At 37.2% G+C, this 25,123-nt stretch overlaps 1 protein-coding gene across 1 annotated transcript in view; it reads right to left on the bottom strand.

Annotated features, from left to right (window-relative positions):
* The window catches only part of PCCA (propionyl-CoA carboxylase subunit alpha), a 282,975-nt gene that overhangs the window by 120,130 nt on the left and 137,722 nt on the right, over positions 1-25,123 (bottom strand). The window contains exons 17-18 of the mRNA XM_084306585.1: positions 23,451-23,561; positions 14,573-14,675 (exon numbers count right to left, since the gene is read on the bottom strand). Of these exons, the coding sequence (XP_084162711.1) occupies positions 14,573-14,675; positions 23,451-23,561 (214 nt within the window). The remainder of the gene's footprint in view (positions 1-14,572; positions 14,676-23,450; positions 23,562-25,123) is intronic.

The raw sequence follows: 25,123 nt of genomic DNA, 5'->3' as shown, positions 1-25,123 counted from the left end.
GCCAGTTTGGAGGGCAAAATATTTATATTCAAATCAAATTTAAAACTTTCATTTTGAAAAACCCCTGCTTTAACATGCCTATGCTGTCCTTATCCTGTTAAAAGACATCTTCTTTAACACATCACTGTTTTGCCAGCTATGAGTAATTTACAAGGTTAATCCCCCCAAAACACATTAACCTATCTTTCATATTCAGAGACGCACAGCTGCACCCGCAGACTGTCATACCCACCATTACAGCCAGTAACATCTGACTGAAACACAGCATTTCCTTGAAGAATAAATGATATGTGGCCCGATACAGTGAAACCTGTCAGCACCTCCTCAATTTACTAACCCACAAAAATCATGAGTGAGAGCTATTACAGTCAATGGACAGGGAAGATATCAGAATAAGGCCATCTCTGAGGAAATTTGTTAAAAACACTGGAGGTAAGAACATCAACCTTATAAAAGGCCCACAGGGAATACAGTATGCAAACTAATGAAAAATTATAAATTATATTAAGCTAACTAACAAAACCTGTCTTCGAACCAAAGTGAAAACGTCTTCTATAAAACACCAGCTCCAAATACCCTTTTGAGGCTGTTATTAAAAACCACGTACAGGCTTCTATTTTTCCCATATTTAGTGGTTTAATTTAGTTCTTTCACTACTGTCCCTTTTTAATCTGTCAGTCTACTAAAACCAGATCATATTGCCAGATATATGGAATAGTTTTCTCTCTGCCATGCTTTGTAGTACCTATGATTTGACTTAGCCCATCACATACACAAATACCCTGAAGGTCATTATTTAAAAAAAGAAAGAATGCTACGAATTTTGTGTGCATCTTGGAAAACATAACACAGCAGGCTTCAGCATGATTTCCAAGAGCTCACCCATCACAGAGCTGACCACCTCCTGCAAACTGGGTTGCAGCAAAGCCAAAAGAGTGCATCGAACAGCTTAATCATCTCATGCCTGAGATCACTTTTGTAATACAGCTGTACTGATCATATTGCTCTGTTGTGATTTCTTCTCCATGAGGCTTAATTCAGGAAATACGTGGGATACACATTCAAGATGGTACACAATCCCAGAAAAGGATGGTCAGATTTTCCCTTACTGGCCATCCTATATGCTGTAGTGTAAGAAATGGAAGCTAACACTGAATTGCAACAATATACATAATTTAATATCATTAAATATGATTAAATTTAATTCAAAAATGTTTAAAGAAAATTAATATCATTAAATATGATGAAATGATAATAATCATTTGCAACAATATATCTCTCTGGAATCTTTACAAAAAGAAGCATCTTTAATGCATACATAAGAACTGCCATTGGATGATGGTGCATCAGTGATGCACTACCAAACCAAAGACAAATCTGATCAGAGCATTTGGCTAGAGGTACTCAAGCCAATGTCTTGCAGACAATGTAACAGCTACTTCCTCTACCTGACATGTAAAAAAACAAAAAACAAAACGTAACATCTCATAGATTTTAAAGCTTTGATCTCTATTTCTTCTGCACTAGGTTCCTACTGAACAGATTAATGCTGCTAATTCTGCTAGGTTAGAAAGAAAAACCAGAAGATGAAAAACCCCAAGAGTTCATTAAAAATTAAATTATATTAGATAACATAAAACATGCATATCTTCAGTAAGTACTAATTCTTCACATCTAGACAATTATAGCATGTAACAGAGCTCCAATGACTCACGTTACCATCTATAGATCTTCTACTGCACCTTTAGCATACATCCTGAGTTTAAACCACTGAGCTTTAGCTACGTGATATTAACCATTTATTTATAACAAATGAAGAGAGAAAGGTGCCTCTCCACAAGGAGTTAGACCTCAGATAGGCTGAACTACCTTTAGGTGACACTCATCTGTATTTACTACACTACTTGGGCACTATGAATCTGGGCCACAGAAACCCAGGATCTAATTATTTAACAAATTCATACGCATTCAAAAGATAAATCTCTATTTCACTCTGTATATTTTCATCCTTTTAATAGGATACCTGCTATTGTTCACAAATCAATAGAAGAAAGCCAACAAGATAAATGGTGTGCAGGTTTCCTAATTAGCTTAAGCTATGTGCAACAGATGTGAATGAAAGAATTTCAGAATAAATGATTAGTTAAATTAGAGATATTATTTGTGAAGGACAAAAATAAGATCCGTAAAAAATACTGAAGTATTTCTAACAGCTAATGCTTTATGCTCGGTTTTAACAAACAGAACTTTTGCTCACTAACTGTGCAGATGGGATGGACCCAAAGAGTGGCAGTAAGACAACTGCATATAATGACTATTAGAAAGTGGATTTCCTACTTGGATTCGTCTCTGTTTATCTGGGGAGAATCATACCCAAGACAGCAGGGGAACACAAAACTGGCCATATTAGGAGGACAAAATCTCCATTTAGTCTAATATTCAGTGATCCACAGCAAATAAATAAGGTATAAGAAGGACAAGGACCTAATCACACTTCTCCAATATACTTACCCAGAAGTTCCCTCTCCTTCCTTGCCTTTGCAATGACAATTAGCACTAAATCAAGGTAGTTTGGCAATTTGCAAATCAAAGAAATAAATTTCCAAAATACCAAACATGTTTTTCACACACTACACAGCGATATATATATATTATACATATATGTATGGTGTATATATATATAAAAACATGGTACATATATACCTTGTGCTGTATATTTTACATAGTATAGAAGACGCTTTTCTTTAAACATATTTACTTCCAATTCCAAATGTTATTTAGTTAAAATGATTACACATACAGTTTTAAAAGATAGAACTGTTCTTTTTCATAAACTGATTTGTAAAACTGTATAAAATTATGTTTGGAGAAAAACGCAAACAACCATTGGCAAACAACTCATCTGTTTCATCTGACACAGAGAAAACAGACACATTTTCTATAAAATGTAAGGTAAAATTGTTGCACAAACATGATGTGCAAGTCCTTAGCTGGTTTTGATCCAGTGTCACCATGCCCCCTGCTATCTCACAGAAATTTATATACAATGCTACCGGTAATCAGTAAAGGAACAAATGAATGCAAGGGAAGGACCAAAATACTTTTAAAATGCACATCCAGAAGCAGTGACCGGCAGCTGAGAGCAGATGTCATAGGAAGATGCTCAGAAACAATTCTCACAACTTCTTCAATCCCAACCCTTCCTTTTTGCTGTGCTGAGGGAACCTGTACACAATGACAGCCACATTCCCTCTAAGCCCAAAATCTCTGCACCCATATCCAACACAGTTTTTCTAAAAATGCAAATGACTGCAGCCCATTCTGGGCTATCCTGTTTGAGATGAGCAGACCCTGCCAGCTTTACAGGCATGGCAATTTCTCAAAGCTTTTCTAAATCCAACTTTTCTAAGGGCACGACAGCAGAAAGGTGACCAGCTCTCTCACTACCTCTTGCTTCTGTGAAGGCACATGTGAGTTACTAAAAGCTGAGGAGGTTGAAGAGATGAGAGTTGTGGAACAGTGCTGCAGTGCCTGGTGTAAGGAGACGCAGGCTTAAACGGCCATAAAACTGCCACAATTTTGGAAATCACTAAAACAGAGATTCGCTCTATTCACTCAGAAGGATTCAGTTAAGACAGGCATTAAGATTTGGAAAAGGAAGCCTGTATAATGTGATGTCTGAGATCAAAGAAGGAAAAATCACATCTAACAGGAGAGTAAGGTGGACCTAATGTTAGTAAACATCTTAAAATGACTGTGATTTGTCCAACGACATGGGTAAAAGAAAAAAGGATTTGCTGCACTGGGGTGGGGGGGGAAATGTAGGATTTAGAAAAGAAGTGCTGCCACTTGTTCAAGGCAATGAACAGAGGAAAGCTGTTGGTTTACAGCATCTCCCTCATCAAAGAACCATAAGAGTTGGGTACAGCCAGATGAAAACCTGGCTTTAAATTCTTTAAATTTTGGTGCCTGGTAGAAAAAAATGAGCAGCAGAACCTGCAGAAAATCCCTACTGTGTGATCAAGGTGTATCAAACCACCACCCAGGGCAGAGCAAGAAGCCTCAGAAACATGTGCCGCAATACTGGGGTAAAAGAAGCTTGAAGCCTAGGGAGGATAAAATTTAACAGATATTCCATTATTTATTTAAATTAAAAAAAAAAAAAAAAAACTTTTTTTTTTTTCTTTTTACATCTGGGACTCAATAGCCAAGTAAATAGTTTGTATCATTGCAATACAAGTGTAGCAAGACTAAATTTTATGAACCACCACAGAGAGGACAGGACAAAGACCTGTCACCTCCTTTCTAAATCAATGGGTAAACATCCCTGGTTTCAAAAGAACCAGGTTCTGCACTGCTCTTTCCTGCCCAGCCTTTCTCACACTGCAGGCTTTGAAGATGCATGTTAAAGGGAAACCACAGCCAAAACAAACTCCAAGCACCACATCCAATTACACAAAGAAGTAAACCACTAAAGAACCATCTGTGAAATATATTAAAGAAGTGCTCATAATCACAAAAGAAAAAGTCATTCAAGCAGTCTAAATACAGATCCAGGCCTTTGAATACTTAATATGAGCCAATAAAAGTAAGAATATTTTTCATTTAAGGCACCATCTATCCACCTAAATATCTCATCTGAAATATTATGACACACTCAAGTAGATTTTTCTTTTAAGAGTCACCACAACATCAGGTTATGAAGATAAGAATACAAACTACCTAATGGAGAACAAAAAGGGATACCTCAAATACAGGTAGCAGATCAGCAGATGATTTTGAGTTGTGCAAGACATCAAACTTATCTCCATGACAGCACGTAACAGCACAATTAGCAGTGTTACCTCTCAAATTCTTTTCCCATTACAGTTAGACAAACCTCCAGTCACAGAGCAACAAATGGACTTGAGATCCTACTTAGGAAAATACATATAAAAAAGTGAAAAATATTTGGGTTTAGTTTGTTTTTTGTTGGTGGTTTTTGGGGGGAGGGAGGTTGTGGTTTTTGTTTTTTCATATATACATATATATATATTTATTTTATTTTATTTTATTTTTAAGATACCTCTTGGTAATGCACTATCAGGAAATGCCTTACCAAAAAAGTGAAGGAAGAGCTCTCAGGACTTCTGAGGGAAACATGGGACTCGTTTTTCTCCTGAAAATGTTTCTTCAACATTTTCACTCATACACACACACACTAAAACTATGCAAAAGTGACCTGACTCTTTAAAAACTGAAAAGAAAGAAGCCTTAGCTCAATCTTACACATTTGCACTTTTAATCTTACCCTTAAACAAGACTGATTCAAGCATAACTGCATGGAAGGTCAGCTTCTATACTGGCATATCAAATTTCAAGCCAACAGCTCTTTTATTTAAAATATGTTAGATAAAAAAGGTAATATGCTCTCTGTAAGAGTTCCCTTGAGGTTAGAAGAACCAATAAATTAACTGTTACCATATGTTTGGCTCCTTTTGGCAAAATTCAGTAACAAAACACTGCCAAACCACTTTTGGCAGGTAATAATATTTGGTAGCTTATAGCACAACTTGGGAAAAAAGGAAACTGGACAGAAAGCTTGGAAATTAATAGAAGGAACTGCATTATATAGTTAGCTGTACGCTGTTGAAAGAAAAATTCTAACAAAGTCAACTTTATGGGTCTGATCTCTAATAAGCAGCTGCCTCTTCAAAAGAGAGCTATATCAAATGAAAACTCAAACAATCCAGCTAATACAGTAATGATATTTTGCTTAAAAAGAGCCAGATACGTATGATTTATTTTGCAAACAAGAAGCTCTGTAAAATTAGCATTTCAGTGTTAAAATGCTTATTATTAGTGTTTTCATTATAGCTGGCTTATTTCATTATAAATGAGTAGAGTTTGACCTTATTTACAACACTCTGAGTTCTTACGTTTCACTTGTTAAAATTAAATACATATTTTTCACATCTTTTATACCTACATGATTGAGAATAGAACGTGACAGATGAAAAGCCTTTAACACTATACCTCTGATTATATTATAATTAAAGACATAGGATGTAAAATCCTGGGCATTTTAAGAACATCTATGAAAAAATTGTTTAAAATTCCAGCCAAACAGGTGGAGGCAAACCTAGTTTGTCCTGTTCTTATACCAAGGCAAGCAGGACTTGCTCTGTAAGGTCAGAGATGACATCAATGCTTTTCCACATATGAAAACGTCTGTTTAATGTTATTTTTGTAACCATCTACAGTGAAGTACTCCAAATCCATTATTATTCTCATTTCCAATAAAATGGATATAGCTCATTGTTAATGTCATAAACATGCATTCTGTATTTCTTTTATCAATTGCATCATCCCATTAAATTCTAATTTTTATGCAATAAATCACTTGCTATTCAGTCAGTAATAGCGGTTCACTTGCTATTGCAGTTCTATACACATATCTGGCAAACAGTTTCAGGCAGACTGACAGGTATAGGCCAGACATTTCACTTCTTAAAGTCATGTTACTGCATAGTTAATCCCATATTTGCATTAATTTGACTACAAGCACTTACAGGTAAGAGTAATCCTAAAGCTCAGGTCTAAAGATCATACTATAAGCTTCTGGAAGGTTTTCCAGAAGAAAAATATTTTTGCCTTCCTACAGATGCTTGTCTCGTTCATCCATGTGGGATTTGACTAATAATCTTCTCATTACTGTATTCATCTTCCGCTCTTTTATTTTTTTATTTTAAATAAGGCAATTTCTATGAAGACTTGACACTGAAATCAGAGACTTCATTACCCTGCAAAATATATCCACAGTTCAAAGTATTTAAGAGGGTTAAACAAAATGCAAACATTTAATGCAACATTAAGCATGTGAAATAAAAACTTGATTGCCTAAAGAAAGCATGCTATGCTGTTACCCTGGTGACAGGTTAAAAAAGGATTGTGAGCTGAATGGCTGTATGATATGAAATTAAAATGTTTCACATTGAACAATCCAAAATGAATTGGGAAAGGTTAGAGCAGAGGAGAGAGAAATCAATTCTCCAATGGCAATGGTGAATGGAAGTGAAGTCTGAATAGGATTTGCCAGTGGGGTGCAACAGCTGCCAAATATCCTGCAGCCAAAGAATTACAATAATACTGATGAAGTGTGCAAGAGCTTTTGGAATCATTGCAGGGAACAGAGAAATACTCCTACAATAATGAGGCCATTCTGTGTCCCATCCCACTTTAGCAGTTAAATCAAAGGAAAAAGAAATGGTTGAAAATTGTAATACTCAATAACAAAGGTATAAATGAATTATCTATCCCTTCAATCAATATCTCATATTTAACTACAGCCTTTGTGAATCATGAATGAAGCAAGTGTGCTAAAGAATGGACAAATCAAGACACATACATGTAAAAGTATGCAGACAATATTGAATGAGAGAGAGTTTCTTCCCATATTATTTTCTTGGTAAAATTTCTACTGCAACAGCATCCAGAATATGCTATACACTACACAAACAAACAGCAGGACACAGCCAATGCTCCAAGGAACTTAACAAGGTAAGGTCCTGATGTTTGTGCTTATCTTTTTTATGTTGTTAATCCTAGGAAAGAAACACAAATAGCACTTCTCATATGAGAACACAGTTACACATACATTTTTCACTGAGCTTAGGAGTCCCCTAAAGTGAAGAAAACCTTTGCCCTTACATTTAAAAAAAAAAAAAACAACAACAACAAAAAACTCCAACACAATTTCATTTCTGCCCTTAGAAACTCCATATAAAACATACAGATGGAGAGAAAAAACTATGCTCAAAATAGCTGTAAAATGACTGGGGAGCATGTGGTGATTAGCACGCAACTTGTTAGTTCTACAGCTTCGTGTATGCATTTTTTACACAAATATTAAGGAATGAGTTTAGGAGGTGTAAGTCTGCGTGAAAGGAAAGAACTGTTAGGCTTAAAAAAGGGGATCAGACTAAAGGTAAGACCAAGAGATCTTGTGGTAAAGTGAGGATCTTGGAAAGAAGTCATAACCAAACCATGGATGAGGAAAGGGCCACGTCGTGTACGTTCAAGTTTCAACATTAACTGAGTGGTAGCCACAGAAGCTATGATACTCCAGTAGTAGCTGCTGTTTTCCCTGCAGACATGGTGAAAGTAACTCACAATAAACACGGGGACTTAGCCAGGTCCATTTACTTTGGTGATCGACCTTCCCACCAGCAATCACCTGAGCAAGATGTGTGCTACCTGCTGCCTGAACATCCTTCCAGAAGATGTTCAGTGAGGTCCAAATTTCATAATGATTACTATGAAGTATTATGAAGATATATAATATCTTCATAATTATGAAATAATGATTATCAACTCTAAAGATTGAGCACGCATGAATGCCCAGAACACCTTTTTTCCCCGTAAATGAAACATGGATAATAGGCTAGGAAAAGCTCCCAAAATAGACCATTCTGTTTCTGGAATATATATTCACACAGAACAATAGCTCTGCTTCCAAACTACTATATAAATACCTGATATTACTTACACTATCAATTCTGATGTCATTAATTTAATCCAAAGAAAAAAAAAAAGATAACTTCTGTAGTGGTCATAAATACTCCATTTATGCTGAATTTCACTCTATTCCAACCTTCACATTTTATATAAAAGTTTGTTTCCGCTGGCTAAAAACACCTGCTTCGTATATTTGCATCTAATTGTTTGTCTCTACCACATGTAATCCTCTTTCTGTAATATGCAAATGATCAATGTAGAAGGGTAAATAATACCACATTTTAAAGACGGACAGAATGCTATATAGGGCAGCAAGATTACAAAAAATAATAATAATAAAAAAACATTATTAATGAGAGGCCAAAAGAATAACATTAAGCAACATCTGAAGGGAAAAGGTAGGGATGTAACAACCTGAAGATCCCATTACGAACAAGGATCTCCCACAAACAGAGAACGGATTCTTAGTACCTTGCTAGTACATAGGGAGCAAAAAAATACACAGTGGAATAATGGTCTGAAGCTGTAGTGGTTACATAAGTATATTGAGGGTTTTCAAAGGCATAGCAGTAAATCATGAAAAGAATGCCTGGCTTGTTAAGCAGGGGACCAGAAGAGTAAGGGTAAGACAGTGTTATTTTCATGAGCTAAGGATGACTGCGTAACTCCAAAGTAAGGGAATGAAGGAAAGCCACAATTGGGTTGGACTTAGTCATCCTTACCAAATGAAAACAAAGCATTTTAGCTTTATATCACACAAGAGAGTATTTGTAGGGTAAGGCAAAGTATAAATATTTAGCTGTACTTGCAATAACTGTTCATGTTATTACTGCGGTTCTGGGGGGGGAGGTGGAAATCACGTAGTGTAACTGATACAATTCAGCGGTGCCGGTGCTGCAGCTCACTCTCCTTCCAAGTGTCTGGTTTGGATGACTCTAGTAAATTTTCCTGACATCATCAATGTAACACAACTTTATTTTGTGCTGCTCCAGCAGTGCTGGAGAGCCAGAAAGCTCTCCTATTGAGCAGCTGACCATTCGTCCATATGGGGAAACCCTAGGCTGGCAAAGAGCTGGCTGCGTCCCAGCCTCCAGCAGGATAATAGGTGTAGTCTATGTGAAAGCAAGCATGAGAGGGGTCCTGGGCTCCATTGCCCTCCAAACAGCTCACTAGCTGCCCTAAACCATAAAACAGCACGTAAAAGCAGGCATCTGAACCATCATTACTATGCACAGCTGAGGATTTACATCAATATATCTGTATCAAGTCAACCTAGACACAAACCTACAAAAGCTCACAAAATAAAACGCTAAACATAACTGTTTCTGTTCTTGCTGTTCACCAATCAGAATTGGTAAACAGCCAATGAGAAGACAAACCAGCAGTTCCGGATTAAAACAAAATTTCACTTGTATTTTAACTATAGTTTCTCACTAAGCAAATATATTTACCATTCCTATGAAAGTATTCTTTCAACATACTTTATAGAAGCTGATAAATAAATATTTACAAGACCCTAATAATGCAGCAAGGCAGTAAGGCCATTTTGTCTTTTGGTAAACTGAGGCTCAGTCCAGCTGACTTCTCTAAGGCCCCACAAGAACAGTTTAACTCAAGGCTCTCCAGTCTCAGTCTTCTGTGCTAAACAGGCAAGCAAGAAAACCCCTTTAGTTATTTTCTAGCAATGTAAAACATTTCCCAATGCGTTACTGTCTTTTTGCATGTAGTATCAGGTAATGTGGGCATGCAGCCTCACTGTTTTTTTCCAAGTCATAAATGATGAAAGGGTAAAACCCATAGAAAAATTAGGAAAATACACTTAGCTGCCAACACAAGCAACACATAGGAAGTGCTGCAGGCAATTGGGTTTAGAAGTATAAACATCACATTAGTAGACCCATGAGATAGCATGATGTAGCCACACCTGGAGAGTCACTCTCCTATTCCCCTCCCAACCCACTAATGAAAACAAGTCTGAAGCCAAAATGTGAAGATTCAACTGTACAACATCATTTTTGGTCTCAAAGGCTAACTACATCAAACAGACACAAAATAAGCTGGATCCACTTCAGCCAAAATATGTTTCCACTTGAAACGAGATCAAGTTCTGTCTAGAAGACCTTGGGATTTTACTAGATGCTGTAAATCTGTTCAGCAGCTGTGGGTGGCACCAGCTTCACAATAAACTCGACTATGGAACAAGTAGGAAAAGTCCTCGGCAAAGTAACTGAAAGCTGAACAATGAAATAATCATCAATCATTCATAGCTGTTTCCTGGAGGAAACATGTGCCTCTATTATCTGGATACCACAGCGAAATATTCACATTAGTAGTATCTGGCTCACAAAACACCAAGCATTTTCATTAGCTAATTATCTTCCAAACACAAAACAAAACCAAATGCTCAACAATCCATTTCCCAGGAAAAATGGTCAAATAACAAGTAGTTAGATTCAAAAAAAAAAAAACCACCAAAAACACAGAAAATGCCCTAAATATCATATTGCATAACAAAAGTGTCTGAATTTCTGTAACTGTGAGCACTCACAGGTCCCCAACAGCCGTTCTAGCTAAGGGTTGGCAAATTAATCCTACAAGACCATTGGTGAGGGCAGGGGCACAGGGTAATGCAGACAGTGGAAACTCACCTGTGGGTGCTCCACCCGAATTATAATGCCATTCACTCTGACACAGGAAAGGCAAACTGGTGCTGGCTCAAGGCCTGCATTAACCTCATTGCCACACAAACTACCCCAACAAAGAATCCCATTACAGAGGTCACACCTAATTGAAACCAGCGGAACAAAGTTGGGTGTTTGATCTTAATGAGGCAGAAGCTCACCAATCCGAGTGCACTCTAGTAAGAGCCTTACACTTGATGATTCAAGACACCCAAGGAATTGTCCAATTCCTTGCCAAGCAGAGGAGCAGGCTGGGACAGTGAATCCATAACCTGGCTCCGCTCCATTTCATCTGAGTACAGTCTCAGTAGTCCTGCTAGCAAAAGGTGGAGTTTCTGTGAAGACTGCCAAGTGTGGTTCTGTCTATCCATCTGACTAGAATAACAATCCTGAGCTTGGGCTGAATAAATCATGGGGAAAAAAGGGAACTCTAAATACCCCTGCAGTTGTAAAAGAATGCATACTACACATATGGCTCCCAAAAGGGAAAAAAAAAAAAAAAAAAAAAGCCACAAATGAAAACCAAAAGATAATCATATAACTCAAATTCAGCAGAAAACTGTCTATCCAGTAGCTGTGCCAAGTTCAGAAGAAATAATGCATGATTTCAAAATAGTAATGTTCAGTGTAATTCCTCGCACAAAAATTCCTCATCATTGCTTTCAGTGTATGCAAAAGAAAAAAATGCCAGGGCAATGAAACTTTGAAGACGGTCATCAACATGTTTGTGTACTTTTCCAAACTGTCAGGAGAATGTTATGGATCAATTTTGGAATACATAGTCTAAATTCACTTACATTCTCCAACACGGATTTAAAATTCACACAGACTCCAAACATCCAATTCTCCCACAGTGAACTGCATCCAAGATTACAACTGGCTTTTTTGATTTGTTGCCAGTAGGACAGGTTCCTACTATATACTTTTTATTTATTAAAAATTTTCAAACAGATTGCAGGCATACCAGTAACGATGTGCTTTTTATGGCCACAATCCTGCTCCTAAAAAATGCCCACGACATGGAACACCTTCAAAAACAAGTCAGACGCAGCTTGGCTACGTTAGGGACATGCCATGAGGGATCCTTGATGGTGCTGCAGTTACTTATATGATCCACAGTATTCAGTCCCCTCTAGAGGGAGTCCACTAGCTGCTCTGAGGAGTGGAGAGTACTGTCCAGGAAACTGCACAATCCTTCGACCTCGCTCTCCTTTTGTTTCCTTGACTTGTCTCTGAAGGAAAGGGGCTCGTTATCGGTTTTGATTTTCTTCAGATGTCACTTACCAGTAAGTCTTTTCGCATTACTTTGTCCTTAGTTGGCCTCAGACAGGCAGCTTTACTGTCATTAGAACAAGTAGACCTAACAGTGGATGTGGATTGAAACAATGACCTATCCACTAAGAACCACATTCAGCCCCGACTTTAAGAAAATTCTAAGGTTCAGCTTCTGAAGGCTTCCTTCCAGATCTGCATATACCACAACAGACAGAAAAGACCATCCTGAGGAAACTCAGCTGAATTTAGGTACCTGTCATAGCAAGAGAAAGAGATATCCCCTGTACTGAAAAGATTTGTTAGCTGTCCACCACTTGAAACCTGAAAAAGCAGATCTTAATCTAGTTTTATCAAGGAAAAACTTCATGTGGTCAGACTCTGCTGCCTTCTCTGCTCATGCTAGAGGAATCCATGTGAGGGAATTAGGTTACAAGGACTTCAGTAGGAAGCTACTTTGTCTTCAAAGCAGTAGAGTATTTGTTTCCCCAATATGTTGCAAAATGAGAAGGGCTGTGCCTGATTGCTCAATGAAGTATTTTTTACGTATTTGACAGTATGGTTTAAGTAGTTGAATATGTTTTTTCTATTAAGATACCTAGACACCTAGTAATAAAAGAAAACTTTTGCATTAGAAATAAAACATTAAGAGATTCTTCAAAAATTGGACTCCTTTTCTCATTATCAAGTAACAAGATTTTACCATCAAAAAAGAAATCCCAAATCAGAGCAAGGAATACAACAGCAATTTGAGAATCACTATTTAAGTCAACAATTCCTATACTTAAAATTAAGTAGGAATGGATCCTTTACTAATAGACTACTTAACTTCCTATGCTGACCAGCAAAAACTAAGTCAAAGCTCCTCCTCATTTTCCCTCATTCATTTTTTAGCTGAGGAACAGTGGCCTTAGACTATCTGTTGTTCTCCTTATGCCATTTGCTATTGAGGATACAACTTGTGGAATGAAGTAAGAAGGCGCTTAACTTTCCCCTATAGGTGCATAAGGCAAGCAATGACCTAGCCCTACATATGCTATGTATTACGAAGCTGTTATGCTTGCTCTAAGTGTCTTTTTTTTTTTTAACACCATATGGTACTATTTATCTTTGTGGGTACAAATAAAAATAAAGACTTCTTGAAACCACATTTCATTTATTCCTGACCACTGTAAAATCAGTAATAGAATACACTGTCAAACCACTGGCATGGAATGTGAATGTCTGTCCTGCATTCTAACTCTGTCTGTATCTCTCACAGACGTACACATGCAACTACATTAAAGAATTTAACTTAAGAAACCAAGAAGCATTCTGAAGTTCATATTTGCTATATGCAACTGTTGGAAATACCAGCTACCCAAATGAGATTAATAAATTACATTGTTGTAATAGAAGGTCTCAAGGCATTGACAAAGGCTTCAGCTTACAATGATGGGCAAGAGGACGATGAAAGTTAGGAACATCCTAGAAGAAAAGCATACTGTTCCAAAAAGCCAAAGAACTGAATTACTATTTTGACAGACACTGCTGCAATGGCTTGCCAAATAACAGTGCTATGTAAGTTACTAGCTGCTGCTACCCAAATGAATGAAGAACCAAAAGAACGAAGAAGCAGGGGAACAACAGCAAGGTGCTGACTACTCCAGCATTTACTATTCAGAAAGTGTTTTCAGAATTAGACCCTAAACTATTAAGCTTCTTCATCAAGGTAGCAAATTACTCATGAATCCACAATATTTTAAAGCTCTGTAGCTGAATATTCATATTATCCCAAAGTGCTTAGATCGCTTCAAATGGACACATGGGAAATTTGTGATGCTCAATTTGTGGTTAGTTACTAATGTAGCAACATTTTGCATTAATGAAACTCCTGATGTGCATTAATTACTGTACTGGCTTGTAACACATTTTTGTGCCTATTAGCTTGCTAATATGTAGAATAAAAATAATTGTGTGTGACTTGTGCGAGTAGGGAAATGTAAGCACCAGCTCATTTGAATTTAGAAAAAACAGACTATATTAAGAAACCATGCAGTTTCTCACCAGTGTCTCTCTCATGCATAAGAAGATGCCATTAACAAAACGCATCAGCACATCTGAGTTCCTAGAAACAAACTTACCTTGGAGTCCCTAGAAATCGCTGTGATCTCAGTTGTTCAGCCACATACAAAGAAGCTGCTGTTGCCAGAAGTTCCCTTCTTTCAAGATCTGTCAACTTGTGCCCTAGTTTTCAAAAATCAGTTATAAAAAAAAAACATTAGATACCACAGACCAACATAGACACAGACACAAAAAGTAACTACCAGAGAAGACACTATTCAGTCCTTACAGATTAAACCTACATTTTTCCCCTAAATTAAGATGAGGCTCAGCATAGCAGACGCTCTGAGTTTCAAAGTTGAAATTGCTTGTTTTCATACAGATCAGCCCTACTGCTAACACGGGTATATCTGTTGAAAACAATTTGACAACTGAAAGAAAAAAAATTGAACGACGCTGCAGCATCTTGTTTTCGTTACTGAAATGTCACTGGTTGACATATTGTGCCTCATGCTGGTAAGGAATCCATCTGTACATTAGAACTTATTCAAAATACACAGCATTCTTTCCCAGTACCTTACCTTACCAAGGCTACAGATTTTTCCGAGCAAAAGGGAGAATGACAACTCCAGAAATAAATGTTGATGAAGCTAATTGTCCTTCAGTGTCATTTGTGTCATCATTATTTTGTTATTAATGGCATACTTGGCACTTCATAAACAGAAAACAGCTCAAAGTAGCCTGCAATTTAAAGGCAGGCGAGCTAATGAAGGTTTGGACAAAAAGGTGTGAACCAAAGTGACTGGAAGGTTGTGTTTTTTGGTTAGTTTATTTGTTTTTCCTATCCTGGTCTTGTTGCAGACAGTGAAAGTCAAGTCGAAATGTGGTCATCCAGATTAAAAGAGAGAGCACAGTGCCAGAACTTTGTCCTTCCCATGTTTAGGTCAGAGACTGTGCAACACAGATTTGGTCTGAGAAGCTGGCAAATAGGTGGACAAGACTGACGTCACCAGAGAAGAAAGGCAGTCAAACTGATGTGAGAGGAAGTCAAAGGGCAAGTAAAGTAGCCAGCCCATACTGGGGTGACGGGAAGTTAAAGTTGGCACAGAAGAGGACAAGAAGCGCAGAGATGAATTGTCATGGAGAAAAAGCAGCAAACTATTCTCAGGAGAGAAATTTTGCACAGATGAAAGCCACGGGTGTTTCAAAAGCCAGAGAAGAGGATAATGCAATAATTCAAGTTAAAAAGAAAATACAAAAAGATGACAGTAAGACTGAAAGACGTAGCTGAACTTAGTTACAACAGAGCTCTCAAAGTGCTTCATGCAGCTGCTGTCTGCCTCAGTAGACCTTCATGTACAGATATCACAGCAAATGCCACCATCTATGTCAAGTACAGACTTTACATTAAAGACTGGGGAAAGAGGTGGGGATGGGGTTCAGAAGGCTCTACCTGCCTAAGCAGCTCTGCCCAGTGAAGCACGTTTGCTTCCAGTCACACATCAGAGACAATTCCCCTCTCCATCTCTATACTCCCATCACCTCAGCTCCACTGCAGGTAATGTTAACCAGCACCAGGGAATACGAGTTATTAGGGAGTGACAATATCTATCAGCAGCTAAGGCTAGCACAATCGTCAATAAAATACAGAATGGAGACCTCTGAAAACGATGAGAACAGACTTTACAGCAACAAGTGCAAGAACAGTTTCAAAACAGGATGTTTTCTGCACAGGACTCATCATCATTTGACCGGTCACATTAATTATGGATAGGTAAAGATGCTGCTTAGAGTTCACCTCGGCAATGCAATCAAGCTAAGATGATGGGAACACCCTCATTACAGTTCCAGTTAGCAGTACAAAGGAGCTGTCACAGGCCAAAGAAATGTATATTTAGAAATAATAAGAGTCAGCAAATCTGCATCTATTTATTTTTAATTTAGCCCATATTAACATATTCTGGCTAAAGATTAATGCAATTCCCTTTGCTCAGTGTTTATTATTTTCTATCTGCCTTGAAATGGAAACTGTCTTGACTAACACACACATGCAGAAAGAAAAATCCTGAAAGGCTGAGGAACTGGCTTGAGAAACAAACTTGATCTTTCCTATGCCAGTTACTAGAAAAATTAATTGCAGAGTGAAATTCAAAAAACACTAAACTTCTATACGATTTATATATGTATATAAATACATACATATAAGCCCTATACAACTACACAATGCAATAAGCATCCACTATCTGGCTCTGAGGTGTGCCAGTTTTCCAGTTTTCCCAACAGTCTGCACACAGAGAAGAAGCTGAGATCATTTTTCCAGAAGGCTGTATTTCTAGAATTGGTATTTATATATATTTTCTTAATATACATATATATACATATATATATATATATATATATATATACATATATATATATATATTATCCCAAGAAGAGTTCAGACACCTCAGGTAAAGATATATCAGAAAATCTCTCCTAAAACCTTTGCTTTTCAGTCATCATGCCCATGCAAAGCTTGTGTGACCAAAACCATATGCTCTTGTCTGCTCCAACAAATACTGGTAGCGTCAACTCAGACACAAGAACAAGGTAAAATTAGAGAAATCCCAATGTGCAGGTTTCATTGCATGACTTCATCTTGGATGAAATCAATAACAGCTTTTGCACTTGTGCTGTTAAAACTATTTTCTCCTTGTATCTTCAACAAAAATCAAACTCCAAACAGTGAACAAATGTCAATGATTTGAAACAGGTTAACAACCGATCAAGAACTACATTCACCTCTTCATTATCACTGATGTGAAAAAAATGTTTATCCACTTTCTGTTTGTTGCAATCTGCATTAGTTGTGGCACATACTTGGCAAGCAGAAAGCCAGTCATCACTGTGGTGTCCGACATGGGCAAGCTGTATTGATTTTCCCCAGTCTGGGAGATGATTCAAACTTAACAAAATTAGGTTTTGGTCTTCGGCTCTTTGGTGGTGAAGATACAATCTTACCATAGAATGTCCTAAGCATAACTTTGGAGACATACCTCAGAAGTTTGATTAAAGACTGCTTCCTACAGATGGCAATTTACCATTATTATACAAGAAATTCTGGTGTCAGTACTACATTACTACTGTCTGAACACCAGCCCCGTTCCCCTTGCCTTTTGCTCTTGCTATGCTTAGTAGGATTTTAACCAGTTTTGAATTATTTATTACATTACTATATCTGGGAATACATCAGTGTTCCAGATCGTGATACCTTTGTTTCACCTTAAGTATTATTTTAGCTTACAAGCTAGCCCTCAGGACTTCAACTGGATGTCTTGAAGCATAAGTTAATATTCACCATCAATAAAGACATAATAACACAGCCTTTCATGTTCAGTATGCAGAAGATCGATCTGAAAAGTTACAAAGGTACTTCTTTTTCCAAGAGCTGCCTTGATTGGAAGCAAAACGAGTACGGAGCAAAGGCTCCCCAGCTTCCAATACAGAAAGTTCAATCACTGCCCTTTGCTACCCTCCTTACTGCATACGGGACTCCTGGATTGTATGAAGATTTCATCTCCACCATAAAATGTAAATCAGCTCCCAGATCTCTCTCCTCAACCTGGGATATACTTCTGCACACTCAGTATCACTGAGCTGAATTATATAATGTCAACATAAAACACGATTAATGGCTATAAAACTAAGCCACAATTAAAGGAATGGAAGCGCTGCTGTTCCTATTACTGAAAACTAGATCATACGCATCTATTACTACTAAACAGCAAAACCCTGATTGGAAAGAAGACAGGGGAAAAGTATTTCTCTCTCTCATTTCCCTGATGTTATGATTGCTTAAATCAATATTATCACAGTATCCCCCAAGCTGAGTCAAAAAGGTTCATGCAATTACTTTACATAACCAACTTCAAATTAAATTACATAAAAGGTCATTTTTCCCATAACAGTCTCATTTGCATTTTGTCCTAGAAATGTGTTTCCTCCTATCAATTACAGAAAGAAAAAAAAAAAAACACCAAGCCCTGGTTATATACTCAGGCCTGTTACTTAATAGTTGAAAAGTGACTTTTCTGATAGAGAAGGATAAAAATCAAAAGCAAAATGCTTAAGATAGAAAGTACAACACACAATTCAGATCCACACCAATGTAGGCAGTGGTGGTATCATATTTGGGTTCTGTTTTGGCTTCTGTTTCTCCCCAGTGGATTTTGAAGTTACAAATAACATGTATACCAAGAAGGCTGAGGCAGAAAACATAGCTGTATATTATTAGAGGTTTTGATTTCTTTTGAAATTGAGATGAGCTTTGTTCCACCCAAAAGTGGTCATAGAAAAATACAGACAACATTGTCAGCATATGCAATCCCTAAACATTCAGAATAGAGAAGTATGTCTCTCAGAGCGGGTGGCGACCATTCGTAGAACAGATTGCTAGAGCATATAGAAAGGAAACCTCTACTATTATGAAGTACAAACTTCTGACAAACCAATAAAAGTTCACAACTTCACCTGGCATAGAGAAGAAAGTCAACTATGCTATCTGTCAACACAATTTTTGTAATCCAGTCGCTTTGTAAAATGGAGACAAAGATTCAGTTCTAGCGTGAACAGCATACATAGTCGTAACAGCAACTATCCTCTCTCTTTTAACAGTAACACAGCCAGAGAAGCAGCATTCCCCCATCCAACTAATAACAATTCAAATGATACCTTAAGTCCCAATTCACCTAAAGGTACTTTTATGGAATCACTGAGGCTGAAAGGGATCTTGGGAGGTCTCAAGTCCAAGCAGTGTCCATCTGTCTCCTGACTGTGCACTCTCAACATCAGATTCAGACCAGGTTGCTCAGAGGTTTGTGCAATCAAGTCTTGAAAATCTCCAAGGATGGAGATTCCACAACTTCTCTGGGCAAGTCATCCCAATACTTAATTATCCTTAAAATTATTGTTTTTTTTTCCTGTATTAGACTTAGGTAACAAAGGGATGTCCACCAGAAATTCTGCTCTTCCTCTCCACCAAATGAGATAAATACGTGACGAGATGGGAAGATAAAGTGCTCTTCTTTTTGTTCCCTGTGTTCCGGTATAGATTTTGAAATAATCTCTTGGAAAATTCCCCCATTTCCCACTTGTACGTGATGTCTTTCCCAAAGGGACTGACAAAGTATTTGAGACATCATTCAATAACCAGAAAGAGTTGACCATTAAAAAAAAAAATCTCAGTCATCAAAATTATCCAGGAAAAGATATTTTAACTGTCAAACAGCGTGAACCACAAAGAATGATCCCATGCATATGGTAATAAGGTAAGGATCCATAGGTTTAATTTAATCTTTGTCAAAGACTCCTCTCTGATCTCTGAATATAGAAGCACTCTCTGCGCCTATAAAATAGGGATACTAGATAGTATATTCCTTTTCCACCAGAAAGGTGAGGAAGTACAGATGTATTCCTGTCTGCTTGTTTGACAGTACTCTAGTAGTATGGACTACTGTGTGCTTGGCAAACATTTTCATTCTCTAAGCAAAGTGCTTGTAGGCAATATTTGTGTCACGCCTAACCCAATCGATGTTGCTGTACACACAGTCAGATCTGCAATTCCTCCCAAAACATACATGGGTGCACAGAGCAATAACCCTCGCCAGCTGACCTACCAGCCAGCCAGCATTCTGGACAGCAGCTGTCTTCCCACACTAATCATACCCCGAGCAAGGCTAGTTTCAGCACAGCAACATTTTTAAATTACTTGAAATCAACTTGTTCTTGTTAATGAGTGTTTATTTAAGGAAGGCAGTTAAGCCTTAACATGAAAATAACTAAGTTTTCCAGTTCTAGATGTAATTTGAAGTGGACATCACAAAAGTTAACTTCTAGAGTTGAAGAAAAATGCACTGAAGGGAATGGGTCAGTCCTTATGCAGTCAAGAGAAAGAAAACAACTGACATTCATTACTTAACGTCAGCGTAGACCTACAGAGGCAACTGTGTAGTTTAGAATTTAAACACACTGGATTGTGCTCAGGCATTAATATAGCATGGATCTTCACTGATTTATTTTTTTTAATTAATTTTAAGTTTTCCAAATTTAAAACGTTTCAGGTATGGATTTCTACTGTGATCAGCAGCACAAACTTCTAGGTATTTCCAAATCCACTTCAGCTATGCTTTGTTCTCATTTTTCAGATTATTCCATATTTTTTTTATTTTTTTTTTTAAAGCTATGGGGTTTTTGTCTCCCTTTTTAAAAATAAACAATATTATGATATATGAAGCTACTTAATTTTCAATTTTTTGTAGCAAAAATTACCCTGGGTATTTATATAAAAAGGTTGGTGAAGTGAATACAGGACTTGCATTGTATAAGCTAATTTTCCTTTGTTTCTCCTGCTGAGTTTCTACGCATCATCTTCCCACCACTCTAGCTTGCCTTCAACAATTTCCATTAGAGTCTCTACATCTGCAGAAATATTTTTCAATAGGTACTTAAGAAACTATCCTCTAATTCAAATGACTGATAATTTTTCAAGCCAGAGGGGTCTGATCCAGTGTGAACTACATCATTAAAAGGGCTCTCAATTACTTCAGTGAGGTTTGAATCGGTATTCTTGAATGCGTGTTCTTGATTTGAAATAGAAATGCTTTGTAAATAAAATGCAGAAATCATTATTATCATTACGAATGCTAATGTATGCCTGTATTTGATGCACAGAAGGAGAGGATTGAGACTTTTCATTCTGCATGAACAAAGTCTAATCATTTCACAACATTCATTAGTTCCTTTGGGGAACTGTCATGTTATCTCTTTGCTTGTTTTCTAGTGTCTCCAGCAAAAGCTTATCTTTAAGAATCTGTTAATACAGATTTATTTTTTTAATTCAAGATTGCAACATTAATCAGTCATTTGCATGAGTACGTGCACACAAATGTATGCATATACAGTTCAAGTCAAATGACCCCAAACAAATTTGTCATCCTGAAACTTGTGGATCAACAAGTAATTAACTGATTATATATAGGTTAACATTGCAATATAAACTTTTTTTTTTTTTTAAAGAATAAAAGAACAACAGATAAGTGTTCCTTCCCAGTGTCACAAATACAGAGCAACAGAGCAAACAAACTGCATCAGCAAAACATGTCCCATCTTCTAAGAAGTGACCAAGGACCCCAGACGCATTAGCACAAGTAAGGGCAGAATGGTTTCTGTTTTCATCATTCCCAGTTGCATGCCAGGTGAGTCTGCCTTTTCACAACATGGTATAAACCTACCCAATAGTTTGCAACCTTTCCTTTCTCCTCCATTCCCTTCTCCCCATTCTAGCCTGTCAGTCACTCTGTATATCTGCCTAAGTATACCAGACTCCTCCATGAGCTAAGTCAACCCAATAACTCTCAAAAAACTACTGCAACAAAGGCAGCAACAATAAAAATGCAGTGTTCTGGTGGTTTAGGGAACTGAATCCACTCAGGAAAAGGACTGAAAAGTCCCAGAACCATCAAAGAGATGGGACATGGGATTCCATATAAAAGTGTCAGGGCAGGGAAGGGAGACAGACCGGCTAATCAGCAGCAGTGAGCCTTCATAGCAGATCAGAGTACCTTCAAGTCTATGATGGATGAAAGCCAGCTCAGTTACCTGAAGATTAAGTACCTTAGCAAAGAAGACAAAGAACATTTGAGCTTCAACCATCCCAAGCTTACTGCCACCCAAGGTGACTAACTCTTATTCCTTTGCCTCAGTCAGGAGCCAAGAACAAGCTGGATGCATTAATCCCACTTGTAGGACTGTATCAAATAAAGCTGCCAACTACACGATGATATAAAGTACTTCTGTGGGTGAGTACTCTTTGCACCAAACTCACACACTGAGTCCTGGGGTAGAAAAATCTGTTCTGCTCTTAATGACATTATATTTCATGAGGTGCCAGTCATTTCTGGTGACTCCAAGTGGCAGCATTGTCTCCAAGTGGGACCAGGATTTTGCCACATTGGGTTAATAATGAATGGGGGATGAAGGAATCTCCGCAAGGTTCATAAAAACACCCACAAAAGATGAGCTATAAACACTGGAACTTTTATATATATATTTATATTTATATTATCTTTTTATTTTTATTTTTTTTTAAGTAAGGAGGAGCTTCTGCCTCATGAATGTCAGCTGAGGTGTAAGGCCTGTAGAAAGACTGAGTCTCTGGCCACATGGGTCAAGAAGGAATCTACAGAAGATTGGCTGAAAGAGAAGACAACCTTTAAAATTTTGATCCTTGTGAAAGGAAACCAATCTATTCGTTTACTTACATTCCTCTACCAACTGTTGTTATACACTTCTACAACTTGTCATTTGGGATGTTGTAAAGAAATATTTGTGTTTGTGTTCATGTTAACCTAGCTTATGAGCGACAATAATTTCAGGCAATGCCCACTACTGTGCATAATGAGTATTAAGACCAGCTTACTGGAATACTCTAACAGAATGCCTACATTCTGCACACAATGCTGCAGTGAACACAAAGGGTGCCAAAAGGTGCTTCTGAAGATACTGCACAGACCAACTGGAGAAGCAATAGTGGTGGGTAAAGAGAAATCTCATCTCCAGTTAACAGTAGGAGCACTGTCTGTAATGAAGCACAGCAGCATGGTAGAGTTGAACTGATGTTTATTTTACATATTTCATATCACCTACAAATTGTTTTGCTTGACTTTGGTTGTATTTCATTTACTATTTTGTTACTAGAAATATATATTTTGTCTTGTTCAAAGTGAAGAAAGTAACTGTTTCAATCATGTGTTATTAAAAAACTGTGTATACACGGATACATACAAAAACTGTAAAGACTGATTTGAGAACATGACAATCTATAAATATAAAAGGAATAATAACCAGAAACAAACACCTCTCAAGAAAGAAAAAAAAAATTAAAAAAAAGAAACGTAAGAAGCATTCCAAAGAGGAACAAACCTTTAAATCCATCAGGATAGACTTCAGGAAGAAATTTAGTGCTGATGTCTCCTCGGACAAAGCGTGGATGGATGATCACTTCTCGCAGTAAAGAGATATTGTGAGTCACACCTGAAAACAAAACACCAATACAAAAATCAGGTGAAATTATTAATCAAATTACAGTAGGAAACAACTTCTAAAAATACATGCTCTCAATTACATAGAATATTTGTTTACAACTTAGAGACCATAGTACTGATGTAATCAAAGCAAATTTACCAGTTTTCTCCACTCCTGCTTCAAGATACCCTCCTTAAACACTCAGGTTAATTATGAAGTAATTAAGAGAAAGAATTTTCACCTCGCCAAGCCTGGTTCAAACACCTAGTTAAGTCAATGACAGCATGCACAACCAAGAGACTTTTGGTCATCTCACTGAAATGACAGATGTGTCATGACCATGCATATCAGCACAATTCCAACAAATCCCAGCCTATCTTGTTAACCTGCCACCTTACATACATGCACTGCTGTGGAATATATATGTCACAGTAATTCCTCAGTCATGGTAACGAGAGATGGTAAGAAGTTTTATCACAAATATATATATATGTACACATAATTTATATATATACACACTATACATAGTAGCAGTAAATGTGTGCCTATATATACACTATATCACTATACAGATTTTGTAGAGTTTTCATAATTTCTATGTCATAAAAGATTCTCGTGGAACATATAAAACAAAGAAACCTATTGGTTACTCTCAACTGCAAGTTAAGCTATTTGGATTTTTTTTTCCCCTATTGAAACAGATATCACTAACACAAAGACACTAGCAGTACAGTGACTGTGAATTGCTGGGGCAACAGAAGGAGATTCTTTTATGCTTCTACTTCTTTTCCCTTTGTGTTTTTCCAGTTTAGAAGTATGAATAACATTCTTGTTATTTTATGTGCAGATCAGTTCAAACTGTTTTAAAGCTTTTTCCCCCTACAGTCTGCTGCTGGTGTGAATTTTCAAGCTCTCTGTGTGGCCATTAGTGAAACCACTTTCAACACATGGAATGAGACTCAGCCTCATTGAATCATGAAGTCATAGCTTTAAAGACTAGTTCATGAGCCATTAAAGAAGCACATTACGCAACCAGTTCAATGATGACAAGATGAAAATTTGACCATTTGATTAAAAGAGCTTCCTTGCTGCTTCTGACCCAGACAGTCATTCATGGACCTTGATTTCATAAACACAGAATCAAACTCACTTTGTGTGTCCACTAAAAATATATATATATATACTATATATATATATATATATATATTTTTTTTTTTTTTTTAAATACCAAATGACTATAACTTGAAAAAAAAAGTCCTTCTTTGGTTGCTACAAAATAGAACTAGTAATGCATGAATGTATTGATCCCTTCCCCCAAATTTTTCCATTTGCATGGAAAGTTGAAGTATCAGAGATTTTCATCTATTAAGTACAGTTTTGGGACTGTAATTAGAAGACAAAAGAGGGGCTCTTCAATGCTCCCTGACTTTGACTGAATGCAGGGTTTAAACGCATTACAATGTGTAACCAGATCATCTCATGTTTTTCTTTCCTAAACAGCTATAAGATCCCCAGTGAGATGATGGCTGATGACAGATGACAGAGAGCTTGGTGTCTCAACTGACTGCCCC

This window comes from Netta rufina (genome assembly GCF_964035555.1).
Source record: "Netta rufina genome assembly, chromosome: 1".
In the NCBI taxonomy this organism is placed as follows: Eukaryota; Metazoa; Chordata; class Aves; order Anseriformes; family Anatidae; genus Netta; species Netta rufina.
The sequence above is the reverse complement of the archived record's forward strand: the minus strand, read 5'-3'. Positions and strand labels throughout refer to the sequence as shown.